Below are 25,823 nucleotides of genomic sequence, written 5' to 3' on the forward strand. Positions count from 1 at the left end.
TATAAAACATAAGAATAATTAAACAGCATGGCTAGTCTTATTTTAAAATCATACCCATCTGATACAAACTACTTGATAGAGGCTCTTCAGATGGCTGTATCATGTCATTATCAGGGTTTAATGTATATATTATGCTGATAATTCAGGGCTGTTTATTCAATTACATTTGGGCTCAAGGCTGAAATAATAAATATACTCCAAACAGGTACTAAATGAATGGAACTGACTAAAGTCATGAGACATTCACCCACCACCTGCCATTCACTCTCAGAAGCAGGCTCTGCACATTATTGTGTTGAATTGTGTGATGCTTTTGTCATGTGGAATTTAAGACCACCAAATTCAGTTTACCTTTAGACTGCTTTAGATTCCTATAGAGACCAGAAGTTTTAGAGACCATAGTTTTGAGCCTAACTTGAACAGATAAGAGTGCAAGTAAATGGCTGAGACACAGCTATCCTTTCCTGTCTCAATCAGATCCACGTACAGCCTCGGGCAGGGCCTGTGGCTGCCGGTCAGTAAGAGTTTCGTGGTCCCTCCAGTGGAGCTCTCCATTAATCCCCTGGCAAGCTGCAAGACTGACGTGCTGGTCACAGAAGACCCGGGGGATATCAGGTAACATTGGGGTCTGTTCCGTGCTGTCGGCTCTAAATAGGGAACTTCTCGCTGAGCCAGAGCTTAACCAGTGTCCACGCACGGTGTTAGTACAGGGGTCACGGCCCTATCTTTGGTGTCTTTTCAATAAAAAATGGAAGGGAAATCAAAGCTACAAATAAAAAATCCTCTGTAGACACTGCTGGAGAGCCTCCAGTGCCTGCCTAGAGGACTTTTAAATGTGAGTATCGACCTCTTTACAAAATCCCTACTAAATATAAAACTGGACAGCTTTGGACCTGGGAAGAAAATAACTTTCATAGCCTTAGAAACAAACACAGCATATACACATTAGACTGGCCACATTAGGGAAACCCTATAAAAGCCTCATCCAGGGTTAAGAAATATTGTAGCATTGTTATATTGTAGTATGGAAAACAATGTATTATTATTTTTAAAATTTTACCCTGGTTTTACCCTTGGCCAATTGTGTGCCACCCCCTGGTCATGATCAGCAATGATTTGAACCTGTGATCTCCAGGCTATAGGGTGAATCCTGCACTCCATGCGGAGCGCCTTTTAATCATGCGCTACTTGGGAGCCCCCAGAAATAATGTACTGTTAATGTGTTTTTATTCTAAGCAACACACTCAGCAATATTTCAGCTAGCTTTTCTATTGGTGGCATAAATTGGAAGCTAGCACACAGGGACTGTGTTACAATGTTTCAGAGCAGAGCACTCATTATCCTGGCTTCTAACAGAAGCTATGCCTGTGTAAATCACTGTGACAGTGGCATAGTTTCAGACAGCCATGCAACCAGAAGAAAATGAACCCTGTAAAAAACACATTTAAGAAATGTCTTCATAACACAACGCCATTAATATCCACAGCAGTGGGATTACCTTTCAGATAACTGACCATGTCTTCTAATTATGTGCCTTTGACTTGAAACTCTTCACTAGCACTGTAGTCAATTATCTAGTAAGTAGCACCTGCTGCATCAGGTATGGGAAGAACTTCAGAATATTTTTTTAAAATAACTACCACTATATTACACAGTCACGCTTTATTTTAAGGGGAACTTTTTTGTTTTGTTTTTAACTAATAACTTATTATATCCCTTTGTGTCATAAATATATAATAATAAAAACAATGACAAACTTGTTTAGGTAAACCAAATCGAATTACATGGTTTATTTAATAACACTCATTCTATCACTGCATGATTATAGACAACATAGACAATTGCAAATATTTCTTTATACAAAAAATATTGGTCAGACTAGTTGATAGGATTAGCGTTAGACTGATCAGATCTACCTGCGCACTGGGATTGTTCTCTCAAGGCAGGGCTGGAGGTCCTCCTCTGGAGCTGTATTCTCCAAATCGCTCACTGGGTAAGACCATTGGAGCCATGCTTCTCTTCGGACCATTCTATCACTGTTCCACTGTTGTTGTTCTTATCTTACTTACTGTAACTGGTTTCAGTTAGCTACGTGGTTAGGCCATGGTGGTGCATGAACTTTTGTCGCATATCTCAGCAAAACAGAAAATACTTTATTTCCCTACATGTGGTCACACGTTTTTACAACACTGTCTGATACAAACCATTCAGCTAGCTGTATCACAGTTGTTGAACTGTATGGGGTTTCGAGAAGTTGCTCTGACAAATAGATATGCATTATAAAATAGATGCAGAGAGAGGAAAGATAACATGGTACAGATATGCATGCAGTGACTGATACATAGATAAAATAATCTCAGCAACCACAATTTTACAAAGAGGTAAAGTAACCTGGAACAGAGCAAGAATACATTTGAGAGAACAAAGTTGGGCAGGAATAGAGCTTATGGAGGCAGCACTGCACTAGACACAGGGGGTGTATCAGCATGTACTGCATGGCTTACTGTCTTGCATTCAGAACAAACACAGTTGCAGTCTGTTTTAAATATGAATTATTCTACAGATAAGGAGACTTCATCAGCCTGAGCTCCCAGGGCAACAGGCTGAGGCAGGGGGTGTCCTACAGTGTTCAGGGTTTAAAATGGAAAGTGAGCTCGTAGAAAACAGAAAAAAAAAACCTCCTGCAATAAAGTTTGAGTTAAGTTTTGCTTAAAAACACAATTTTGTATTAAATCTTTTTTTTAAAGTTGGCTCTTGAGGACGTGGATTTTTGTAAAAATTTGGTTATGTGAACACCACAACATCACTTATTTTGTTATCACTTTTCCTGTTGTTTATCTTTTAACCACTTCCTGTGATAATACTTCTAACGTTAACACAAGGTAATAAAATTGATTTTAAGCTTGAGTTAGTATTCATTTAAGAACACTATTGGGGAACTCAAAACTAATCAGCGCAATCCATTTGCAGTCCTGTTAAGCATTCACTGGCAATAGATAGCAGTTTCAGTTGTCAAGATTGCATTAAAGAAGAACAAAAAAGAAGGTCACTGTTGAGCTGGGCTAATCTAATTTAATTACCAATGAGAACAGAGCAATTTAAAGGCAAGCCAAAAGAGACTAACATGGACTAATTAAGCTGTGGCTTAGCTGTTTCTCGACACAAATAAAACATGAACAGTAGCACAATGCAGATATGTATTAATGAGCACCCTTCATGTGGTGTGAGTTGCATTCCAGGTGATAGTCTCATGATGAATATTCAAGTGGAGTCTTCTTGTGAAGGTATCGGGGCATTTTGTATATCCACACCACAGTCCCCATAGTGCTATATCAAACTGCTATGTGATTCATTTTCTACCAGCACACAAATGTCTGCTGTTGCTTTACTTTACTTGTGGTTAACTGTCTTGCCTACAAAAACAAAACTAGTACGTCTTTTTTATTCTCCATTCTTTTTTATGCGCACATTGATGCTTCGATGCAGCCTCAATAACACACTGTGCTCAAAACTAGCTGCTGAAATTGATTATTGATGCTTTAGTGCAGTCTTAGTAACACACTGTGCTCAAAACTAGCTGCTGAAATTGATTATTGGTGCTTTAGTGCAGTCTCAGTAACACTGTGCTCAAAACTAGCTGCTGAAATTGATTATTGGTGCTTTAGTGCAGTCTCAGTAACACTGTGCTCAAAACTAGCTGCTGAAATTGATTATTGATGCTTTGAATCAGTTTCAGTAACACAGTGTGCTCAAAACAAGCTGGTGAAATTTATTGTATTTTGAATTAAAGCTGGTTTTAATTCTTCTCTCCCATAAATGGGTTCTGCTGTTGTTTTTGTTCTTCTCTGACCTGCCCACACACACATTCAATCGACTGCACTAGACCAGAACACAATTTCTTGGATTCTAACGGACAGACATCAAAGGACGTTATGATTGGACTGCGCTCAGAATACTGTATTCAATTCTGGACACACAGAGAGTGCAACGAAGAGCAACCAGACTAATCCCAGGACTGAAAGGAATGAGCCGTGAAGACAGGCTTGAAACTAGGGAACTTGATTGGAGTCTTTCAAATCTTTAAAGTTGACAAAGGTCATACTTTAAGTGCAGCACAAAGACCAGAATGCGAGGACACCATTATTAACAAAAGCGTTGTTAGGGTTAAGAAAGAGGACAGGAGACACTTCTTCACACTACGAGTGGTGAGGGGATGGAATGGGTTGCCTACAGTAACCATGGTGTTGAAGTTGTATCATTGGGATCCTTGACGTTTTGAGATCAATCAGCTACATGGAGCCAGATGAGAACTGACAGGCCGAATGGCATGTCCATTAATAGATATTCTCAGGTTCTATATCTTAAACAAACTGTAAAGAAAGTTTCATTCCTGAGTAGAATGCAAACGCTCTTCCCTTTGTAAAGTATTCAGTAGCCATTCAGTGTTGCCAGCTGGATATTGTTAATACTGCGAGAAACAACAAACACACTTTATTTCAAACAAAATCCTTGTGGCATAACCGACAACCACCAACTCATAAACAAACATCTGCCATAATGTGCTGAATACGTTTCTCGAGCGCGCTCCACATCTGTTTATTAACTTCTAAACTTGATGTGTCTGTCAGTTATAGTTTTAATATAATAGATCACAGTACTGCAGCATAGAGAAGCATTTAGTTTTACCACTCTACCTTACAGAGCAGCAAACACAATAATAACAAATAATATACAACTACTAGCGAGCAATAGATGTGTTTTACTTGGGAACAATTCTGTCAAACACATGAATGTCTCAGCAGTACATAATAATCTCCAGGATTACCAAAAGAAACTGAGTTCACGTTTACAAATGTTCAGACAAGGTGACTTATCCAACTGCTTTACTGTGCATTATAGCTTATCTTTAAATATTGTACAAATCTGCTGTTATTTAGCCCTATAATTAATGCTGTGTGTAAAGATCACAAGTTCATTATTCTCAGACAGTTTATACAATGACATTGCTTTGAGCTTTACCCGTAGCACACTTGTATATATTTGAATTAAGAGTGAAATTGTTGAGATATTTTTCTCCTTGGGTATCCAGGCTACTCTGAAGGTCAAATAAGGAGTTTGGCGCTTGGTATAAAAATGTCTATCTCATACAAGTCAGGCTAGCTGCAACAACCTTGCAAGTGATGTGTGAAAAAGGCAGTCAGAGAGCTTACATCTCTACTAAAGGATCACTGTGTTTCCCCTGTGTATTCTGTCATTAGTCAGTACGTGAGTAATGGGCTTGTCTCTTTGTATCATGGAGACTTCTATCTTGCTGATCATGTGTATTTACATGCAGCATGAATTATATGTGTGAAAAGATGTCCTTGCATCTCCAGGGGCACTTCTATAAATGAGGCATTTTCTCCTTCTAGTGTCAGCTAAAATCAGATCAAGAATGCAAACATGCCCGTGCGCTGTCAAGTGCAGTAACTGGGGTATTTGATTATGCTTTTGTAACCATCAAACCCACTGAAAAAGCAACATGATTTTGCAAATTTGCACATTTGATATATAAAAAACTATTCCAAGATAAAACAATAAATGTAGAGCAGTAGAAGAGTTTGCAAAGAAGAGCACTTTAGTAAATAACATATCTGTAAAAAAAAATCTTTGGCAATGTACCTTCAGTACTAAGGCCATAGTAAAGCCACTGTGTTGGTCACTTGACTGGATTTGTAGTAATCAGTTTGTTCAGCTGTATTTCGAAAGGCAGGTTCTCTTCACAATAAGGGCTTCTTTGGTATCATGGTAGCAGGATATTTCTCAGAGGACTTTTGCTATCCCAGCGGTTGTATAATGGTCCTGTTTGGTTTGATTTTGCTACTGTAACACTGAGGAAAACAACCATTGCTGAGTTCCTCTGACTAATGCAGCTGTCAGCTGCTCCAGGCATCTGGGTATGGCAGATTGACTTCTTACACAAACAAACCAACACAGAACATCTGAAAGATGTCATTACTGCAAAAGTAACAAATTGCAGTTAGATTGTTATTTAGTGCAGTGAGAGTTGGCATGGGTTTTCCATTCCATCCATATATAATGTAGTGCCATTTGGAGCGCTGGGTGAGTGTGGCAAAGTAGTTTGCAGTGCACAGGTGAAGAGGTGATGCAGTGCACAGCAATGATTGACACTACACAGTTCACGGTCCAACAGCTCTTTATTTTGGCTGTGTTGCTTGTTTGCAACAATAAATAATAATAACTGGCAATACACACCAATGGTATTGCACAGTTAAAACCCAAGCGGTCCAGTCCTGAAATAATACTTATTATAATTACACACATAATTCCCAAAGTGAGTGTTTCTAGTGCAAGAGGTGAAACAGTACAGTGCAGTGTGGTCCGGGGTTGCTCCTGGCTTTTAGTGACAGCTACAGGATAGTTTAGGCGTCTAGCAATTACAATTATTAATAAGCAGACATAAACATCACGAAAACATTCACGATAGTTTACATTTCTCCTTCAGTGGTCTTTCATAACCATTACAATAGGAACAGATCGCTTCGCCACATTCCCTGATATACCCTTAGTCACCCTTTTCCTTTAGTCTGCGATTGCCACATCACCTACCGCATTAAGGCGATGACTTTTGGTATTGTGACTCGGCTCCTTTTCTGGATGGCCGACTTCTGACTTTCCCTGGAATTAATTGCCAACCCATCCCGTCCTGGGCACACTGTTGCTCACAGATTGGGAAAGGAGATTTATGACTTGTATTCACTCGCGCTCTGTCACAGTGAGTCATACAAATATGAGCTATTATTATCTCTGTCGAACTATAAAGAAATGCTGCTAGCCTGTTGAGCTCAGTGGTTCTTGCTAATTCAGCATTTTTGCAAACCTTAAAAAGGTATGTCTCCAGGCAGAATGTATCTATTTTCTGAAACAAGTTGTGTGTACAGTACTGTAGTGAATACATCTTCCTTGCAGGGAGAGGAAAGCAAACAGTTTTGTTCAAGGAATGTATACCTAGAATTTGTGCACGTTTATCATCGTCTGATATTCACAATGAATTATATGAGGACTAAACCACACCAACCTGTGCCGTAATTGTATCGAGGGCTTCTGGTGGCAAGGTAAATGACGAGACTGAAGGTGGGGTATCCATGTCACCAGAGGATACAATGACAGGCTTTTTATTGCACACTTCGGTGTACTTTAGTTGTTATAATTAGTTGTAGCCGTTTACAATAGCTTGAAAAAGCAGCACACTTTACCATTTCCCTTTGCTTGTTTTTCAATGCTTTTGTTTTGCCCCTACTCTTTCTTTGGTTTTTGTGAAGTCCATTTGGTTGCAGTAGTAAGTTGAACTTGCATATGTGTCTCTTTAAATACCTGTCTATGCTTCACAATAGACCGTGGAGGGTGTGCTGCTCACATTCTTCTCCGTTTTGACGCCTCGCTAGCAGGATACATTTCGCCAGTATGTTGTCGAGTTGCTGTACTGGCATTTGATGAATGTTCCTGTTTACACCATTTTCTGCCAGGTACAACTTTAGTCAATTTTGTCTTTTTTTGTTGCAGCATTTTCCTGATTTTCAACAAGCACATCTCCACCTTCAGTAATATATCAGGTTGTCATTTTTATTAAACAGTGTGTGTGCTGTGGTGAAGTCAGTTAAGATGCCCACATGACCTGCACATAATACACTTTATACAGCTGCACATAATAAGACTAGAAGAGCTGGAATTTCAAACTACCTAGACGGCAAACCGGTCAATGAAATGAAATAATAGCAAATGACTTGACAGTATCTAAAGATCACAATTACCTTTTATTATGGCCTAGTTATAAAATAGCAAGATAATTTCCACAGTGAAAATACTACCATAATTGCTGTATGTGTTTGCATAAATATGTACGTTTATAGTTTTTCATGAGACATCACATTCCAATGTATTAATACAATTTAGATTTGAATACCAAAATCCATTAGTGCTGCAGGCATAAGTAATTGATATGGTTATATTACGATAGTAAATTAACTGTTGAGCTAAATGTGTTTGTTAAAAAAAAAAAAAAAAAAAAAAAAAAACCTTCACTATATTGTATCTTGTATACAGCTTTGGCCATCACCCTATAGAATTAACAATTTTTGCTTCATAAAGTCGAGACTTTTGCAATGTCATGTTGTAGTTTCTTTGAGAACATGATATGGTAGCACTTTATATTAAGGTGCTGCTTATTAATGCTTATTAATATATAATCTATGTTTAATAACTATGTTATAGAGTGTTAATAAAGCATTAACGATAGTTTATAACCATGCAATAGCCATAGCTGGAATTATGTTTAACCCTTTGCAGTCCTATGTCTGATCAGGTCTGACATTACAATTTTCCCATTCCAATCCAATGTCGGACCCTGTGTTTTTTCTCTGGAAAAAGATGAGAAAACCTTTCAATGGCCGAGAGAGACCGATAGGAGCCAAAAGAAACAAAAAAAAAAAGGCGTATCTCATAGCCCCATGCATTACAAAGATAACACGGACATAACAAAGGAGGCAGCTGCTTCTGCATCCAGCGCTCAAAGAATATCACACACATTTGCAGAGCTTTTTAAAATGTTATAGTAATAAAACAATGCCTTGGATTGCATTATTGAGGAGTTTGGTGATAAAACGAGAGGATTTATCAGTATGCACATCTATAAAGAGGTATGTGAAAAATGCAGCGAGCAAGGGGTGGGGCTTGGCTGGAGATACAGTACTGAGTGTCCTTTTGCGATTCAATGCCTTTTAAAACTGTTTTACTCTGAAAAAAAAAATTAAACAGCACAAACCTTGAAAAACCTCCTTTTTTCGGGTCTTTAATCTCCATTAAGATTTATCCGTTCTATACAATACAGTATGAAGAATGTGTCTATTAATAGTGAAGGTCCCATATCATCAGTTACTGTGAGGTTCATTCCAAGACTCGGAGACAACACGATAATGCTTATTGTATGTGCCGCCCGTAGGTAGGTATTAAAAACAGAAAGAAAAGAGTCTGACCCCATAGATTCCACATGGAAAAGCCACCTCCCAAGTGGATGCAAAGCCATTGTCCGGCATTCCTGTAGAGGTGCCAGGGCTGCAGAGGAGTAATTGCATTGACTGCTTCCCTTAGCAGCAAACAGAGTACAGTAATTGTTACTGACAACAGTGTGGTGCATTTACAAGGATTTAGTGCATTTCTGACAGGGCTGGCAATCAAGCTCACAACTAATATCAGCAAGATTATAAATACATGATGTATGCTACATTTACAACAATGACAGCAAATTGAACTTTTCAATACATTGTTCAGAGCATATATTCTTACCACTTAATGTAAATAATAGTAAGCAGCAATGCTAAGTAGACAACTTCATATTTAGAATACTACAGTATAGAATCCATAAGTGTCTCACCTGGTAAAGTCACATCTGTGTGGTGTGCAGGGTGAGTCATACAGTAAAGAGCACAGGTTCTTGAACTGGCTATGGGAAGTCTTAGGTCTTCACGGGGGATTCCACTGGGTGCTTTGCTGGTTAGGTAGGCAAAATCAGCAGGGTTATTTTCTCCTCACCTGCTATAGCAGCCAAGCCCCTAGTGAGCTCAAAGTGTACTGGCTGGCCGTTGTCCTCCAGGGGCTGTCAAGCTCCTGGGTGTGTAGAGGCAATGGAGGACACCCCCTGATCATCAGTATAAAATTTAAAAAAAGAAAACAAATGATAATAGAAATGTAGTTTTCTGGTTTGGATGCTTGGATATTTTTTTCTTGGAAAGCTTTTGAGGCTAATAACTGAATTGACATACTTTGTATATGTCTGGGTAGAGGCACAGCTGTTCCCCTGTAGCACATGACCATTAATACAGCTCTGAGCATCACCATTTGCAAGAGCACCTCGGTGAGATTGTCGTTGTCAGGCAAATGCAGTTGTACTTTCTGAAGCTGTGATACTTTCCTGGTGGCTCTTCCTCTGCGGCACGGTCTATCAGAGCACTTATAGTAGCATTAGCCGCTTTCTCCTGCAGGGCAGAGCTATGTTGTCTAAACGCATCATAAATTTATTAATCAACGATTGTCTGGGCAGCAGAAGCTGTGTTCAAAGGCCATTGTTCTGTCAATACAAAATGCCAATAGAGTAGACCAGACTCTGACAGCCAGTGTTGATGATTAATGGCTGACTTAGCATGATGAAGCAAATTGATTGTTGTATTCTCTGCCAGAAAGCATTCATTTCTAAGAGAAAAGAATGGCAATTCATTACAGGGAGTCAAGATCATTTACACAGCCCTCGATACACTGCTATATTTCATCTTGACTTTTGTATTGAAAAATAATGAAGCATCCCAAAAAAGAAAGCCCTCTTGGAGCTAACATTTATTTTTAAAATTATTTGTGGTGAGGCAAGTTGTTTCTATAAGCAGTATTGTATTCTGGTTTGTTTTTCACTATGGATTGGGGATGAACAGTGAGACCAATGGAGCTGTATCTAATTACATGTATGTGGCTAGTTGGGATAATGAGTGCCATAGTCCATTAATCTTCAACAAACTTTATAAACTGTGTAATTTACCAGCAAGCTGCTGTAGTCAATTAAAGAAAGTACTTCACCAAGGGCTGGGAAGGCAGATATAGCTGGTACAATATGGGCAGAAACAACACTGTACTGCCTTATGGGAACGGTACACGAGTTATAATGGCTGGGCCAAACAAAACAGGTGCTATTATAATTATTATTATTATTATTATTATTATTATTATTATTATTATTATTATTATTATTATTTATTATTATTATTACCTGTGTATAATAAGGTTAATGATAAAACTGCTAGCCATTGTTTAAAACAAAATAAATAAGCTACAGTACAGTGAAACTGTTCTTTTACTCAGACACAAACATAATTAGCTCAACAGTTAATTTAATATCATAATATAACAGTAGCATTTACTTATTACTATTTTGGTATTCAAATCTAAATTGTATTACTAGATTGGGATGTAATGAAAAACTTTACTCAGCACTTGAAAACAAGCACAGTCCACATCAAAACAAACAACACTGGCCTGCAGATTTACAGCTGCATCCGCAGAAGCCTGGGAGAAATGTATGGAAGAGCAGAATACTGCAAATAATGATGTAAAACAATAAGCCACATGAGTTTAGTAAGGAATGATCTTGCCACGTGCCCTCCAAGGGGTGTTAGGCGTGTAGACTGATGGCTTTCAGAGGTCAAAGGAAATCACCCAACCCCACCCTAAAAATGGCAAACACATTTTCTAGTGCAATTCAATTCTTAGTAATTACTGTAGTTTTCTAAAATAAAGTAAAATATTGATTTAAAAGTAATTGTTACAAAATAAACTTTTTTTCATTATGTTTCTCAGTTTTATTCTCAAAACTTCTTCAGTTGTTAAAAATAAACACTACATCACCATCTATTATAACACATAATATACACCAAACTGTACATGTAAGGCTTTCTCATTCTATTTTGAGTTTCTGGTGACACTGATAAATCACTCAAGCTAGTGCTCTCATGTCTTATATGCCGCTGGAAACCCTCGATAAAATTACTGCCTTATTATTCACGGTTGGGTGTAGATGATGATAATAATAATAATAATAATAATAATAATAATAATAAATAATAATAATAATAATAATAATAATGTTCCAATAAACTTGTGAGTTTTACAGTCATATTATCTTTCAATAGGTACTGTGCAGTGCATCACTGCTCACTGATAATAAGATTGCATGTGCCCCTGTGGGTAATAAGACTGCAATCCTTGAATACTATTTGACTCACACTTGAAAGATTGGGATCATTAGAAAACTATCATGCAGCACGATCTGTTGAAAAAAAGGCATTTGATTACGGACAATCCAAATATCAAAAACAACAGGAAACATCCTATATTCAATTGTATTTGTATTTTTACAAACTGGGTCCACAGTCTGATTCAGCATCATTATTCTCCTGGTATTTAATCTGCATCTTTAAAACTGCTCTGGAAGTGCTAGTTTGCGACTTTAATGTCCTATAGTGACCCTCTTATCTACAGATACAAATGAATATGCAAGTATTTTCACATTAATTATCTCCTGTAAACATGTGCAATGAGGGCTGGATCAGCCAACGTGTCTTTATAAAAGTAAGAACCAGCGCCATCTAGTGATCTGCCACGTTGGCTCAAGTTCCCATGTGTTGTTTCAGGCAATACACAGCTGTGCACTAGATGGTGCTGGTGCTATGTAATATAAAGACAATGTCGCTGATTTACTGTAGCTTACATTACACATGTCCATGACATGAAATGGAACTTAATGGCAGCTTCTGAGCTCTTTGTCAGAGCACTTTAACACAGACTTATAAAACGGTTCATCAAATCAAATATGAATGAGACTCAGTGATTGCAAACACAATAAAAACTGTTTTTAATGACAATCAAGGGTCTCTGTAAGAGCATGCACCTGACCTGCATTTAGGTGGCCTTTAAAATAGATCTTGTTGTCTTTATATTGGCTCCTGGTGTCCTAGGGATGACATAATGATGACCAGTTTCAAAGTGCATGCAGTTTCAATGCCGCTGAGTTGGAAGTTTTAGGTGAATGCTAAACCCTCTTCTTATGACCCCATCACTGCCAGTTACTGGCTTCTTTAACCTGGATGTCATTGAATTGTAGAAGGCAATTATACCCAAGTATAATTTACAATCTAGGCTTGCACTTATTTATCAAGTGCCTTGGAGAAGGTCCTGGGTTGGCTGATCAGCATTTAGCGACATAGCTCCTTGGCATGGAATATTCTGGGAAAGAGTATCTGGGATATGATCGAGCATCATATAAATAAGCCACATGTGCCAGCTACACAAAGAATAATGATTAAGATTACATTTATTTTAATGAGCAGGTTCCAAGAATTATCGAAGTGAAAATGTTTCTGATCCCAGATTGAATGTATGATGAGGTTGTCTTTTAGAGTGAGGTTGTTTTTAGGAATGTGAAATTACCGCTGTCTGTTTCTGGCCATCTTGCCAGGACCCTCTTGTAAAAGAAGCATTGGTTTCAATGTTTTTTTTTTTTTTTTTTTTCCTGGTTAAAGAATGAATAAATAAATATGACAGCACTATGCCAGATGTCTGTCATGTAAATCGCCTGCACAGAACTGTTTTATCTCTGGCTGTTTTTACTTAATGAAATAGTCTGTAACAGTGTTTGCATACAGCTGGGAAAGTGGAGTAAGCGATTCAGTGTTTGCATACAGCTTGGAAAGTGGAATAAGCGATTCAATGTTTGCATACAGCCTGGAAAGTGGAAGAAGCGATTATGTTTCTGCGCAGAGCAACTTTCTCCTGTCCTGATGCTAGAGAGCCATCAGTCACTGTTTGCAGGGGACAGTAAAGCAGATATTTACATAGAAAAACATAAAACACTAGAACCATAAAACACTAATTTGCTTACATTTTCATGAGCTTTCATAAAGCTTAGGCACCAGACTCAAATGCCTTTGCTCAATAAGACTCTGTCGAACATGACAGGAGTTTAAGTCACCTGCATAGGGTAAGAGACGTGACTAATACCTCTTTATTAACTTTAACTATACTTTCAAGGGCAGAGTAGCCTCGAGGGAAACCTCCAGTTAGTGTAGCCGATGGAAATTGCAGTGGCAGCTGCCGGAGCGTGGGAGCCTCACTAAGATGGTCCTGGATGAATGCACTGAAGGTTGGTTCATACTTCAGACTCCAACATCATTTCTGGTCAAAGTCGACATTCTCCAACCCTGTGCAACAGGTCAGAACGATGACATCCACGTTCTTGCAACGTGCGTCTTTTTCGGATAATGTTGAAACATTTCAACATTTGTTGCATGGTCAGAGTGAAGCTGCACAGCTTTTATAGCTGTCTGACTCTGAGGAATCACAGTCACCTGCGACAGAAGTATGAACCAGCCCTTAGAGCTGTAGACAGGTGCATACAACAGGAAGCTATATTTAGCAGCTCAGTCACATTGCATGAATGAGGTTGTACTTTCTATTTTGTTTTCTAGGACAGCATAACCTAGAAAGAGAATCGTTCTGGCTCCTTATCGCATGGAGATTATTCTTTGGCGCTCAATAGTAGATATTCTGTTCACTTATGCAACAAATTGTGTTTTTTGAAGCCAGCTTCTCCTTCTGAAATGCTTGGGATTAGATCCAAAGCCGTTTCTTATGCCTGAGCCGCTGTGACACTTGACATATGTGTTGATCATAGCAGACTTGAATCTTTAATGCTAGCTGGGCTTTAGTAATGTTGATGGATCGCTCTCACATGCCAGAGTTGGTTTTAGTATCACCATAAACAGTGATGTCACAGTTTCTCTGCTTGTATTATTTTCAAAGGCAAAGAAAATTGATTAGTGGGAGCAACAATCCCCTTAATTTCACCTGCAGCTCTGCCAAAAATATATAAGGAAAGTGTGTAACTGAACAATCATCAATCAGCTCTGAACGGGGATTTAAGTCAAGGGAATTGAGTCCAGGTACGGATTGCTTGACCCGACTGTTAATTAGATACGAATTTGCATCATCTGATTCCCCCGTCACATTTTTTTTTTCACACTGTCATATAACAGTTTCAGAGAAGTGTTATGAAACTTAATTTAAGGTGCATTTAATTAATAACTGCAATTCATTTTCTGAAGGAGTCACAGGGGAGTGTAACACGTTGGCCCTGCATTCACACAGTAACATTACATAAGAATCTACACAATCTACAAGATGCTTTCATTGTCTTAGATCGTCATTTTTTAGAGGAAGTGTCTTTATACAGATTTTAAATAGATATTTTCAGTTTTCAGTATTCAGACCTTTCTTGCACTGCCAAAATATTTTTCTTTCATATGAACATAATTCATTAGAACTAATTTCTTACTCATCTGTAAGCCAAAATATTTAACCAAGACTATGTGGAGCCAGGTAAGAAATGTGTTATTAGTTTAATTTTAATATGATTTTAGAAAATGGTTTCTATTTTAGAAAGACAATCTTGAAATTATTTCTTAATAAGAAATCAATTTTAGCAGTGAAAGTAAGATGAAGGTAACGCAATTAGAAACTATGTCAGCTGTTTCAATGACAGAATTACATTTAGTCACACCTGGACCATTCTGAGGTACAGGCACTGCTTTGTGCCTTTTTCAAAATCTGAAATTGCATGCCACTCTCTCTTCAAAACTATGTATGTACAGTACAGCATAGAACATTGACTCTTGGGATGCTGAACACTGTGTTATTTATGAGGTAAGCCGTATTCTGAAAATATCTCCAGTGCTGGTTCAAATATCATTGTAACAAAATAAAGCACTCGCTGGTCAACTGCTGCCCCTGGTGCAGTTTAAACAACAGGTTTGCATCATGTTCTAAAAACTACTGGCACATTTTAACAACTCTGTGGCTCAGGGCTGGAGGACTGGCGACATTTTACAATGTACAGTAGGCACCTTGTAATTGTAATTTCAAAGAGATCCTTGGGCCAATAGAAGGTAACCTATAACGAAGTTAAAGACCCAAATATAAAAACAAGAAAATAATGAAGACATCTTTTCCATTGTAAATTGTTTTCACAGTTCATGCAACCTGCAGATCAAATTAAATATCTAAAAAGGAGTCTAAACAGTCCATAGTATTAGTAAAACTGCGTCTCATTTCAAAGCTGCAGTGTTTCACTGTACTTATGTGGAAAAATGAACCTTCATAGTTAATGAGCTGGTCAGATAATAAGACTTGAGAGATAGGGCATTCATGAATCCACACCACTGACACGAAGGACACAACTATCAATATCTATCTGGATGCTAACAGTCTCTTATCAGATAAGCCTAATTACTTTTTCATGAATCTCAGCTACTTCAAGGGTGTAACAAGGTCTCCCCCTCAGCCTCATTTCTTATTTCTAACTGTAGAAGATGGCAATGCAATGGGGTAGCTATTGCATTGTATTTATTGGCTACAGTATGTTTGTATGTCTCACATCTTTGGTGTATGTAGTGCTGCACAATATTATCCGTGCCAATTCACATGAGCATTACAAAATGTCATAAATATTGTGGAATAAATATGAATAGGGCAATAGACAAGTTAATTTTCTGCAAATATACAGTGCCCTATGGCAGGTAAAGGGGAACTAACCTCCATAGTAAATATTTAATTTTTGGCTTCCACTTGTAGTCAAAATTTCCATCTTGTATAGACCCTATAGAAACTATTTTTTCATTACATAATAATAGGTTCCTTTGTGGCAGATACAATCCAAGCATTCCATGTTGTGGCATCACCTTATTTGTTCAGCAGCAGCATTGGCACCTGCAGGCTCTCATTTGGGACGAGTAACTACCTCTGGCTGCTGCTACTGCATCACTGGAATATGTGATGTAATTTTCAGGTCTGTTTTTAATGTATTATATGAGATATCTATAGTGTGTAAACTTTCACAATATTTTATTTCTTGTTTGACGTCTCTTAGGGGTATATTCATAAAGGGTTAATGCCTGTCGAAATGTGAAAACAGGAGTACATGATCAGATTTCATCCATAGCCACTTTTTAACGGCAGTTGCTATTCACAAGAGATCATTCAGATGTGTCGTTGAGCCCCAGCGATTTTCGTCTATGAAGGCATGTTTTTAACGAATTGAGAATAAGGTTAACGATTATCTCATTAGCATAAGGTTTTCATTGGTCCAGAGTGTCAGCCTGCTATTCATAAGTGTGAACAACAGCAAAATGCTGTTGATAACTAGGCGTTATTGAACGCTTTCTACAGTCAAGTCTAAGCTAATGACAGCCTCAGCAGACTATTTTTTAAAAGACATATTTTATTACTACACTTGCTCTGTTATATAGTTTGGCATACCCGTGATTAATACTGCCTATTTTGAAAAAAAAAATCTGTAGCCTTATAGGAAGGAAAAATGTTTGATATAAATATATACTCACACAAGAACGCCTAATCATTTTGCAACAGTGCTGTGAAGCAGAGAGCAAGTGAGAGACCGTGATCCGCGGCTGACAGCGATCCTTTTCTTTTTATTTCGTTTACCTGTGTTCACAGTAAAAAGTTTAGACGAATACTGCCTGTGAACCTGTTTATTTTCATGGAGCCTTACAATATACAGTATACCAATATATGACAGGGGCATCAGAATCAGGTTTTGCAAACTCCCTGGACTGGCAGCTGCAGATTCAGGTTTTGGTAGCACTGTCGGTGGATTCCATTATTCTTATAGCAACAGCTACAGACACTACCCAGGGAACATTAATAATACTGATGATGTCTTCAAAAAGAGGCAGATTTTTCATTCTTGAACGTCTGTATACCCATTCATAAAGTGACAGTCGCCCGTATTCTCAGATAATTTTATGAATAACAATATAGATAACTGGTTAGTTTTAAACTAAATTAATTTTATTTATTTTATTTCTTTTATTTCTTTTATTTATAACAACATCTCACCTGAAAGACGGAGCACAAGGAGGTTTTTCATTAAGTATATGGAAAATTGCAAAGCAATATGTAATTCAATATGCTAATGTCACATTATTCATCATGTTTCAGTCGACTTGATGAAGAACATTAGTTCATTCTATAGGGTGATGATGTTTAATTTGGACATGGTCCCTTACTGAAAAGTTTGAAAAAGACCATTGTGATATCATTATATTATCAAGCAGTGCAATAGCCTGAATATTAATAAGTAGACACTGTGTTCAAGTATTTTTGAACATGAGTTTAATTGTTGGTATGATCCTGTAATTACATCCATACAGTATATGTGTTAGTCACTTATGACCATCTCTGTAATTATCTTAATATACCTTCATTAATAATGATAATTCAGCCATTATGCTGTATGCCATGACATGTGACAAATGAACCCCAATCATGACATCAAGTTACCATATTGAGTTTATTATGTGTGTATTCTCAGTGTCCTTAAGGTTGCCAACACCTGCTTGACAAGCCATGTTGTTAATGTAAATTAAAAATAATGACATCAACAATCGATCACATAAACAAACCAAAATATGGTGAATCAGACCCTGCATCACTCAGCTTTAGGTTGATGTTTTGTAATGAATTAAAACTGGATTTTTCCAGATGTTTCTCTTTGGACAGATCCCCAACCTACAATGATACAAAGAGCCCATAAGTCAGTAGATAAGACTGACACACATGCACTGTAAGAAAACACACACAACTAGCCTGTAAAGGTAGTAAAAAAAAGGTATAGATTATTGTAGTAACAGAATGCAAAGCAACAAAGCAGCTAACTCCGGTCTCAGTAGGATGTACTTGAACCCCAGACACTAACCCTATCCCTAACCCTAACCCTGGTCTCAGTAGGATGTGCCTGAGCCCCAGACACTAACTCTATCCCTAACCCTAACCCCGGTCTCAGTAGGATGTGCCTGAGCCCCAGACACTAACCCTATCCCTAACCCTAACCCTGGTCTCAGTAGGATGTGCCTGAGCCCCAGACACTAACCCTATCCCTAACCCTAACCCCGGTCTCAGTAGGATGTGCCTGAGCCCCAGACACTAACCCTAACCCTAACCCTAACTCCGGTCTCAGTAGGATGTGCCTGAGCCCCAGACACTAACCCTAACCCTAACCCTAACTCTGGTCTGAGTAGGATGTATCTGAGCCCTGGACACTAACCCTATTCCTAACCCTAACTCCGATCTCAGTAGGATGTATGCTGGGTTGCATCATCATTTATACATAAGAGAGTTTCATCCCTCAAGCACAAGACATGCGCAGTATTTCAAATACAAACAATGTCCATATATGGTTATTAATAAGTAGTTTCATTCATTTGTCCATATGTAGCTTTCAGAAAGATGTCATTATCAAACAGATAATATGCAGATAAAATCAGATAATATACCGTGATCATGGAAGAGAGGATGGCATGGCTCCAGTTGTTTTCATCCTTGCACGATAAGTTTTCACTGGTGTTAGAGGATACTGTGGAATCTCTGCTTATCTCATGCCCTTGACAAGTAAACCCAGAATATATATTGTCAAAACTGCACTCACTCCTGACACATACAAGAATAAGAGAAGACAGAAATTGATACAAAAATCCTATACTTGTATGGGTTTTATATAGACTCTTTATTGTGCAGTATACACTTTAATAAAGATTATAAAGTAATCTTACAACACACTGTTTGAATTAAAGTGCTAAGGGATTAGAGACTGATACACACATACTGTTTGAATTAAAGTGCTACGAGATTAGAGAATGATACACACACACACACACACACACACACACACACACACACACACACACACTGTTTGAATTAAAGTGCTATGTGAATGGAGAGAGATACACACACATACACTGTTCAAATTAAAGTGCTATGAGCTTTGAGACTGACACACACACACACATACACACTGTTTCAATTAAAGTGCTATAGATGTGAGAATGATACACACACACTGTTGAATTAAAGTGCTCTGAGAGTAGAGTGTGATACACACAAACCACACACATGTTACAATTAAAGTACTATGAGATTAAAGAATGATACCACCACACACACACACACACACACACACACACACACACACACACACACACACTGTTTGAATTAAAGTGCTATGTGAATGGAGAATGATACACACACACACACACACACACACACACACACACACACACACACACACTGTTTGAATTAAAGTGCTATGAGATTAGAGAATGATTACACACATACTGTTTGAATTAAAGTGCTGTGAGATAGAGAATGATACCACACACACACACACACACACACACACACACACACACACACACACACACACACACACACACACACACACAAAAAGTGCTATGAGATTCAGAGAACTCTACACATACATACTGTTTGAATTACAGTGCTGTGATTTCACGACAGTCTAATCTTACCACTTCTTCCCGAACACACACACACACACACACACACACACACACACACACACACACACACACACACACACACACACACACTGTTCAAATTAAAGTGCTATGAGCTTTGAGACTGACACACACACACACATACACACTGTTTCAATTAAAGTGCTATGAGATTTGAGACTGACACACACACACACACACACACTGTTTCAATTAAAGTGCTATGAGATTAGAGACTGATACACACACACACTGTTTGAATTAAAGTGCTGTGAGATTAGAGAATGATACACACACACACACACACACACACACACACACACACACTGTTTGAATTAAAGAGCTGCGAGGTTGCGGTGGGTCTGGACCCAGACATACACGATTATATTTATGTGCAGGTAGCTCAGCATAAGTAATGGTGCATAATGAGTTTGTTTAAACAGCACACTTTCATAAGAAGGTTATTCATTTCACCATGGATTGAATAAGTTATGATGTTTCTTCTATCTCTGTTCATGTTCAATTTAAACTTTGCTCTAATTGGGTCTGTAGTTTAGGCCCAAGTAATACCAAAGAGCATTGCTTTGAACATTGCATAGAAATGAGTTGCTTTGGACCTCGGAAAGTTTATTGCAGGCTGTAGCATACATTCTAGCAATGCAATTAATCCTGATGAATTCAAACTTCTTACCATGGCTACATTGTTACCCTCTTTCCAACTATCAGGTTCACAGTCCTTTGCCCTTGGGTGGAATATTAACTTCATTTAAAAAAGCTGAAATAGTTGGACCTGAAAAAGGTTACTCATCCACAAGTGTTGCTCAGTTTAGAAGCCAATAAAATAACTCTGCAGTCAGTCTTATAACAATAGCTCTGTGGTTTGAAGTCAACAATGGGACTGACACCCTGTACATGATTGTAATAAATATACTGTATGTTTTGTTTGACAAGGCCATTCTAATGCTGCTCTGCCCAGCAGTAGTGGCTCAGTGATCAGGATTATTGGTTAGATCTCTGCCTCTGCATGGTGTGCGGTTGAACATGATATAAGAATATAGATTTGTCCTGATATTGAATTTGTTAATACCCTGGTATGTGTGTCCTATGTGATCCTAATGTGTTGCTTCTATATCAGTCATTTTTGGTCATGCTAAATAACTATTCCAGCAATAACAACAGCAGAACAATGTTGTTGAGCTAGGCAAGGTAATCATGATAATGAATTTGAAGAGCTAATGCAGTTTATTTGATTAACTGATACAAACACCAACGTCTGATGGAAGTGGAAATTAAAATGAAGTTTCTTTAAATTTCCAAGTTCACAAGAAGCACCGTTTAGTAGAGCGTCACTTTATTGTTAGTGTATTTATAAATGCCACTTTCACATGAAGAAGAGACGCTTGAAAGCCAGTATTTTTATCACTGTATATTTGCTATCCCTGGTGGTTTATTCTGGTCTGAGCTGGGGGTGTCCCTATAATGAGGTTGAGGAGCTGGTCGTATTACAAATATTTAAGAAAAGTAAAACACCAACAGAAGTCTAAAAAACCCAATGACAAACTCTTCAACTAAAAGTCATTTTCACAGACTTTTAGACTTGGAATTTCAAAATGTACCACAATCACCCTATGCAGTTAACTAAGTGTGCTTTATAAAGTCGCATGAAACATGCTGAATAATGTTACGTTAACATATTGAATTACATACCACTGAACTTCAAACCTAACATGAAATACTGTACTACTATGATGGCTTCCGGTAGACTTTTGCGATGTCATTTTTTGTTTCCTTGAGAACACGATGTTAAATAAAATATCTAAATTATGTTCATATAGTTTTTGTTTTTTGTTTTTTATCTCAATCCTAACATTTTAGGTGATGCTAAACTTTTGGCCATATCTGTAGTTATGCGTGAAATCTTATTATAAATGTAACAATACAAAGTCTTGCATGCTTGGGGTTTTGCACCCCAGCTGGGTATCCAATATGAAACCAGAAAAAGAGTGTCACAATTCCCAAACCCTGCCGTTCACAAGCTCCCTAGTTTCATTTGCCAGAAGCCTTCCATTAACCTAATGTCCGTTGTTCCAGAAACCACATCAGCAGTTTCGTTCTGTATTGGTAAACCAATCATCTCATTACTCCTTCAGAGGAAATTGTAGCTGCTTGCCATAGACATATACATTGAAGAGTAAATCAACCCGTATCAGCGCCATCTAGTGCACAGGCATATATTGCCAGCAAAACAAAAGTAAACATGCATCCAAAGTTGCAGATCACAAGCTGGTGCTGCTTTTAAAGATGTTGGCTGATCTAGTCTGTGTTTCAGAAATCTCTGGCAGGCAACTAGAATTAAAGAGCAGCTCATGAACGCAGGTGAAAGCTCCTTAGCTCAAACTTGTTTTGAAACCAATCCGAATCATTGCAAACGTCATAAAATAGGACTGTACTTTTTTTGTTCTAAACTAAGAAAATGAAATTTGAAGCTGCTCTTGATATAACTCTGCACAAATCAGAAAACTGTGTGTGTGTGCGTGTGTGCATGTGTATGTGGGTGTTTGCATGTGTGTGTGCATATGTGCATGTGTGTGTGTGTGCATGTGTATGTGGGTGTTTGCATGTGTGTGTGTGCATATGTATGTGGGTGTTTGCATGTGTTTGTGTGTGCATATGTATGTGGATGTTTGCATGTGTGTGAGTGTGCATATGTATGTGGGAGTTTGCATGTGTGTGTGTGTTTTTCAGGTAAGAGTTAAAGTAAATCCCCTTGACCAGATTACACTAATCTACGTCCCAGAGGCAGCCTCCACCATTTGAATATTTATACAGACTAAAAGGTTATCTTGTTATAAGTACGCGCACATCGATTTATATAAATGTGGCTTCATGCTTGAGTTTTAATTGTCTGGCTGGAATAGATTAGGACCGGCCCATGGCTGTCACCAGCGAGACCGCTACATAAATGAGATGCATCTCAGTGGATTATATTGGGCAAATATTTTAAATACAATTTCAAGATCAACACATTAAGTTTGGCCAACACTTTACTTGTAAGCTAACATCCTCCAGTCATTAACGGCTCCTTTGATGCTCCAAGCAGTTTGGAAAAAACCTTTAGTATAGCAAGATATATATATATATATATATATATATATATATATATATATATATATATATATATATATATATATATATATATATATACACACACACACACACACAACACACACACACACACACACAGTGTCCATCTGCTTGAATCAAGTTCTAAAATGCTATCTGTAAGCAGAGCTCAGATATACTTTGCCAGGCTAGTTACAGTGCTTCAGAAACACTGGGTTTATCAAACATAGCATATTTTATTGTGTTAATTACAAATTCACGACATAACAAGTTGAATAGCCAGCTGTTTGCAACACCCTGAATTCTCAGCCTCTCTTTGCCCTCCAGCGCCTCAAGCAGTGTTATTAATATTGTAGTCGTGGCAGTGGGAGATTGACTGTCTCGTTAGCAAATATCGTGCCAATCTTTGACAATTATTAACAACTCGCAATCTCATTTGCGAGCCCAACCAAAAGTATTTAGTCAAAAAATGAAATTCCTTTGACAGTTCCATTCAGCATGCATGGAATATTTGACACATATTTCAGAACAGACTAATCAAAGGGGTAGAGATACAGCTCCATTTTAAAATCTGTATATGTCTAATGGAAAAAGGTCATGGGTGCGTTCTATAGACAGTATCCTTTCTTTACAGAAGTCTTATGAGATTAGAGGCCACATGAATTCATTTAGACCTATTATTCAGCATGTGTGATGAGTTTGCTCAAATATGGAAGTTAAATTATCCCCTGAGGTTTGTCAGGAATAAAATACCTACAGGTAACTTTTATAAAAGTATAAAGTCTCCATGCAGTTACAGTATATAATTAAAGCCCTGTAATGTAATGGGAAATTTTGTATTGGTATACAAAAGCAATTCTTCAGAGGCATTGTGGGCACTATTCAGTACATAATTGTATAAAGTGTATTATTCATGAAAGTGCTCTAGACTCTTGTTGGCTTCTTTTCTGGCAAACAATTGTGCTAACAACGTTTGAGAATAAACTGTCGTAAAATGCCTGGTAATGCCCGATGTGTAGGGTTTTATTTCTTATATACTTCAATGTTACAACGCAATTAACTATCATTTTTAAGAACATAAGAACATAAGAAAGTTTACAAATGAGAGGAGGCCATTCGGCCCATCTTGCTCATTTGGTTGTTAGTAGCTTATTGATCCCAAAATCTCATCAAGCAGCTTCTTGAAGGATCCCAGGGTGTCAGCTTCAACAACATTACTGGGGAGTTGATTCCAGACCCTCACAATTCTCTGTGTAAAAAAGTGTCTCCTATTTTCTGTTCTGAATGCCCCTTTTTCTAAACTCCATTTGTGACCCCTGGTCCTTGTTTCTTTTTTCAGGCTGAAAAAGTCCCTTGGGTCAACACTGTCAATACCTTTTAGAATTTTGAATGCTTGAATTAGGTCGCCACGTAGTCTTCTTTGTTCAAGACTGAACACATTCAATTCTTTTAGCCTGTCTGCATATGACATGCCTTTAAAGCCTGGAATAATTCTGGTCGCTCTTCTTTGCACTCTTTCTAGAGCAGCAATATCTTTTTTATAGCGAGGTGACCAGAACGGAACACAATATTCAAGATGAGGTCTTACTAGTGCATTGTACAGTTTTAACATTACTTCCCTTGATTTAAATTCAACACTTTTCACAATGTATCCGAGCATCTTGTTAGCCTTTTTTATAGCTTCCCCACATTGTCTAGATGAAGACATTTCTGAGTCAACAAAAACTCCTAGGTCTTTTTCATAGATTCCTTCTCCAATTTCAATATCTCCCATATGATATTTATAATGTACATTTTTATTTCCTGCGTGCAGCACCTTACACTTTTCTCTATTAAATGTCATTTGCCATGTGTCTGCCCAGTTCTGAATCTTGTCTAGATCATTTTGAATGACCTTTGCTGCTGCAACAGTGTTTGCCACTCCTCCTACTTTTGTGTCGTCTGCAAATTTAACAAGTTTGCTTACTATACCAGAATCTAAATCATTAATGTAGATTAGGAATAGCAGAGGACCTAATACTGATCCCTGTGGTACACCGCTGGTTACCACACTCCATTCTGAGGTTTCTCCTCTAATCAGTACTTTCTGTTTTCTACATGTTAACCACTCCCTAATCCATGCACATGTGTTTCCTTGAATCCCAACTGCGTTCAGTTTGAGAATTAATCTTTTGTGCGGGACTTTGTCAAAAGCTTTCTGGAAATCTAAATAAACCATGTCATATGCTTTGCAATTATCCATTATCGATGTTGCATCCTCAAAAAAATCAAGCAAGTTAGTTAGGCACGATCTCCCTTTCCTAAAACCATGTTGACTGTCTCCTAGGACCCTGTTTTATTGATTTTTACAGAATGTATTTATGTTTTTTAACATATCCTTCCACATAAGCACTCTAAAATGAAAGTTCTATGAATATAGTCCTCCATAACAACGATCTTCTTATAAAATGAGTGTACAAAACAGCGTTTTTAAAACTCTACGCTTTTATTTGAATAAACACAGAATAAAAGATTGTGAAGAAAAGCTATTATTATTATTATTATTATTATTATTATTATTATTATTATTATTATTATTATTATTATTATTTTTTTTTGTGTGTGTGTGTGTGCGGTTATTAAACATAAACTGAGAACTAAGTCTTTTCCTGGTAATTGATTTGAATATTGCGACTGTACACATCTCGGAGGTGCTCATAGTTTTGTTTTTGTTTAGCCATTCCTCAATTGACATCTTAT

The 25,823-nt window shown here is 37.7% G+C and overlaps 1 protein-coding gene across 3 annotated transcripts in view; it reads left to right on the forward strand.

Moving 5' to 3' along the window:
- Positions 1-25,823, forward strand: part of LOC121303517 (astrotactin-2-like) — a 615,708-nt gene that overhangs the window by 260,140 nt on the left and 329,745 nt on the right. For all 3 annotated transcript variants that reach the window (XM_041234251.1, XM_041234250.1, XM_041234252.1), the window contains one exon: positions 478-615. In XM_041234251.1, coding sequence (XP_041090185.1) covers positions 478-615 — 138 coding nt within the window. The remainder of the gene's footprint in view (positions 1-477; positions 616-25,823) is intronic.

This window comes from Polyodon spathula, chromosome 33 (assembly GCF_017654505.1).
Source record: "Polyodon spathula isolate WHYD16114869_AA chromosome 33, ASM1765450v1, whole genome shotgun sequence".
Lineage (NCBI taxonomy): Eukaryota > Metazoa > Chordata > Actinopteri > Acipenseriformes > Polyodontidae > Polyodon > Polyodon spathula.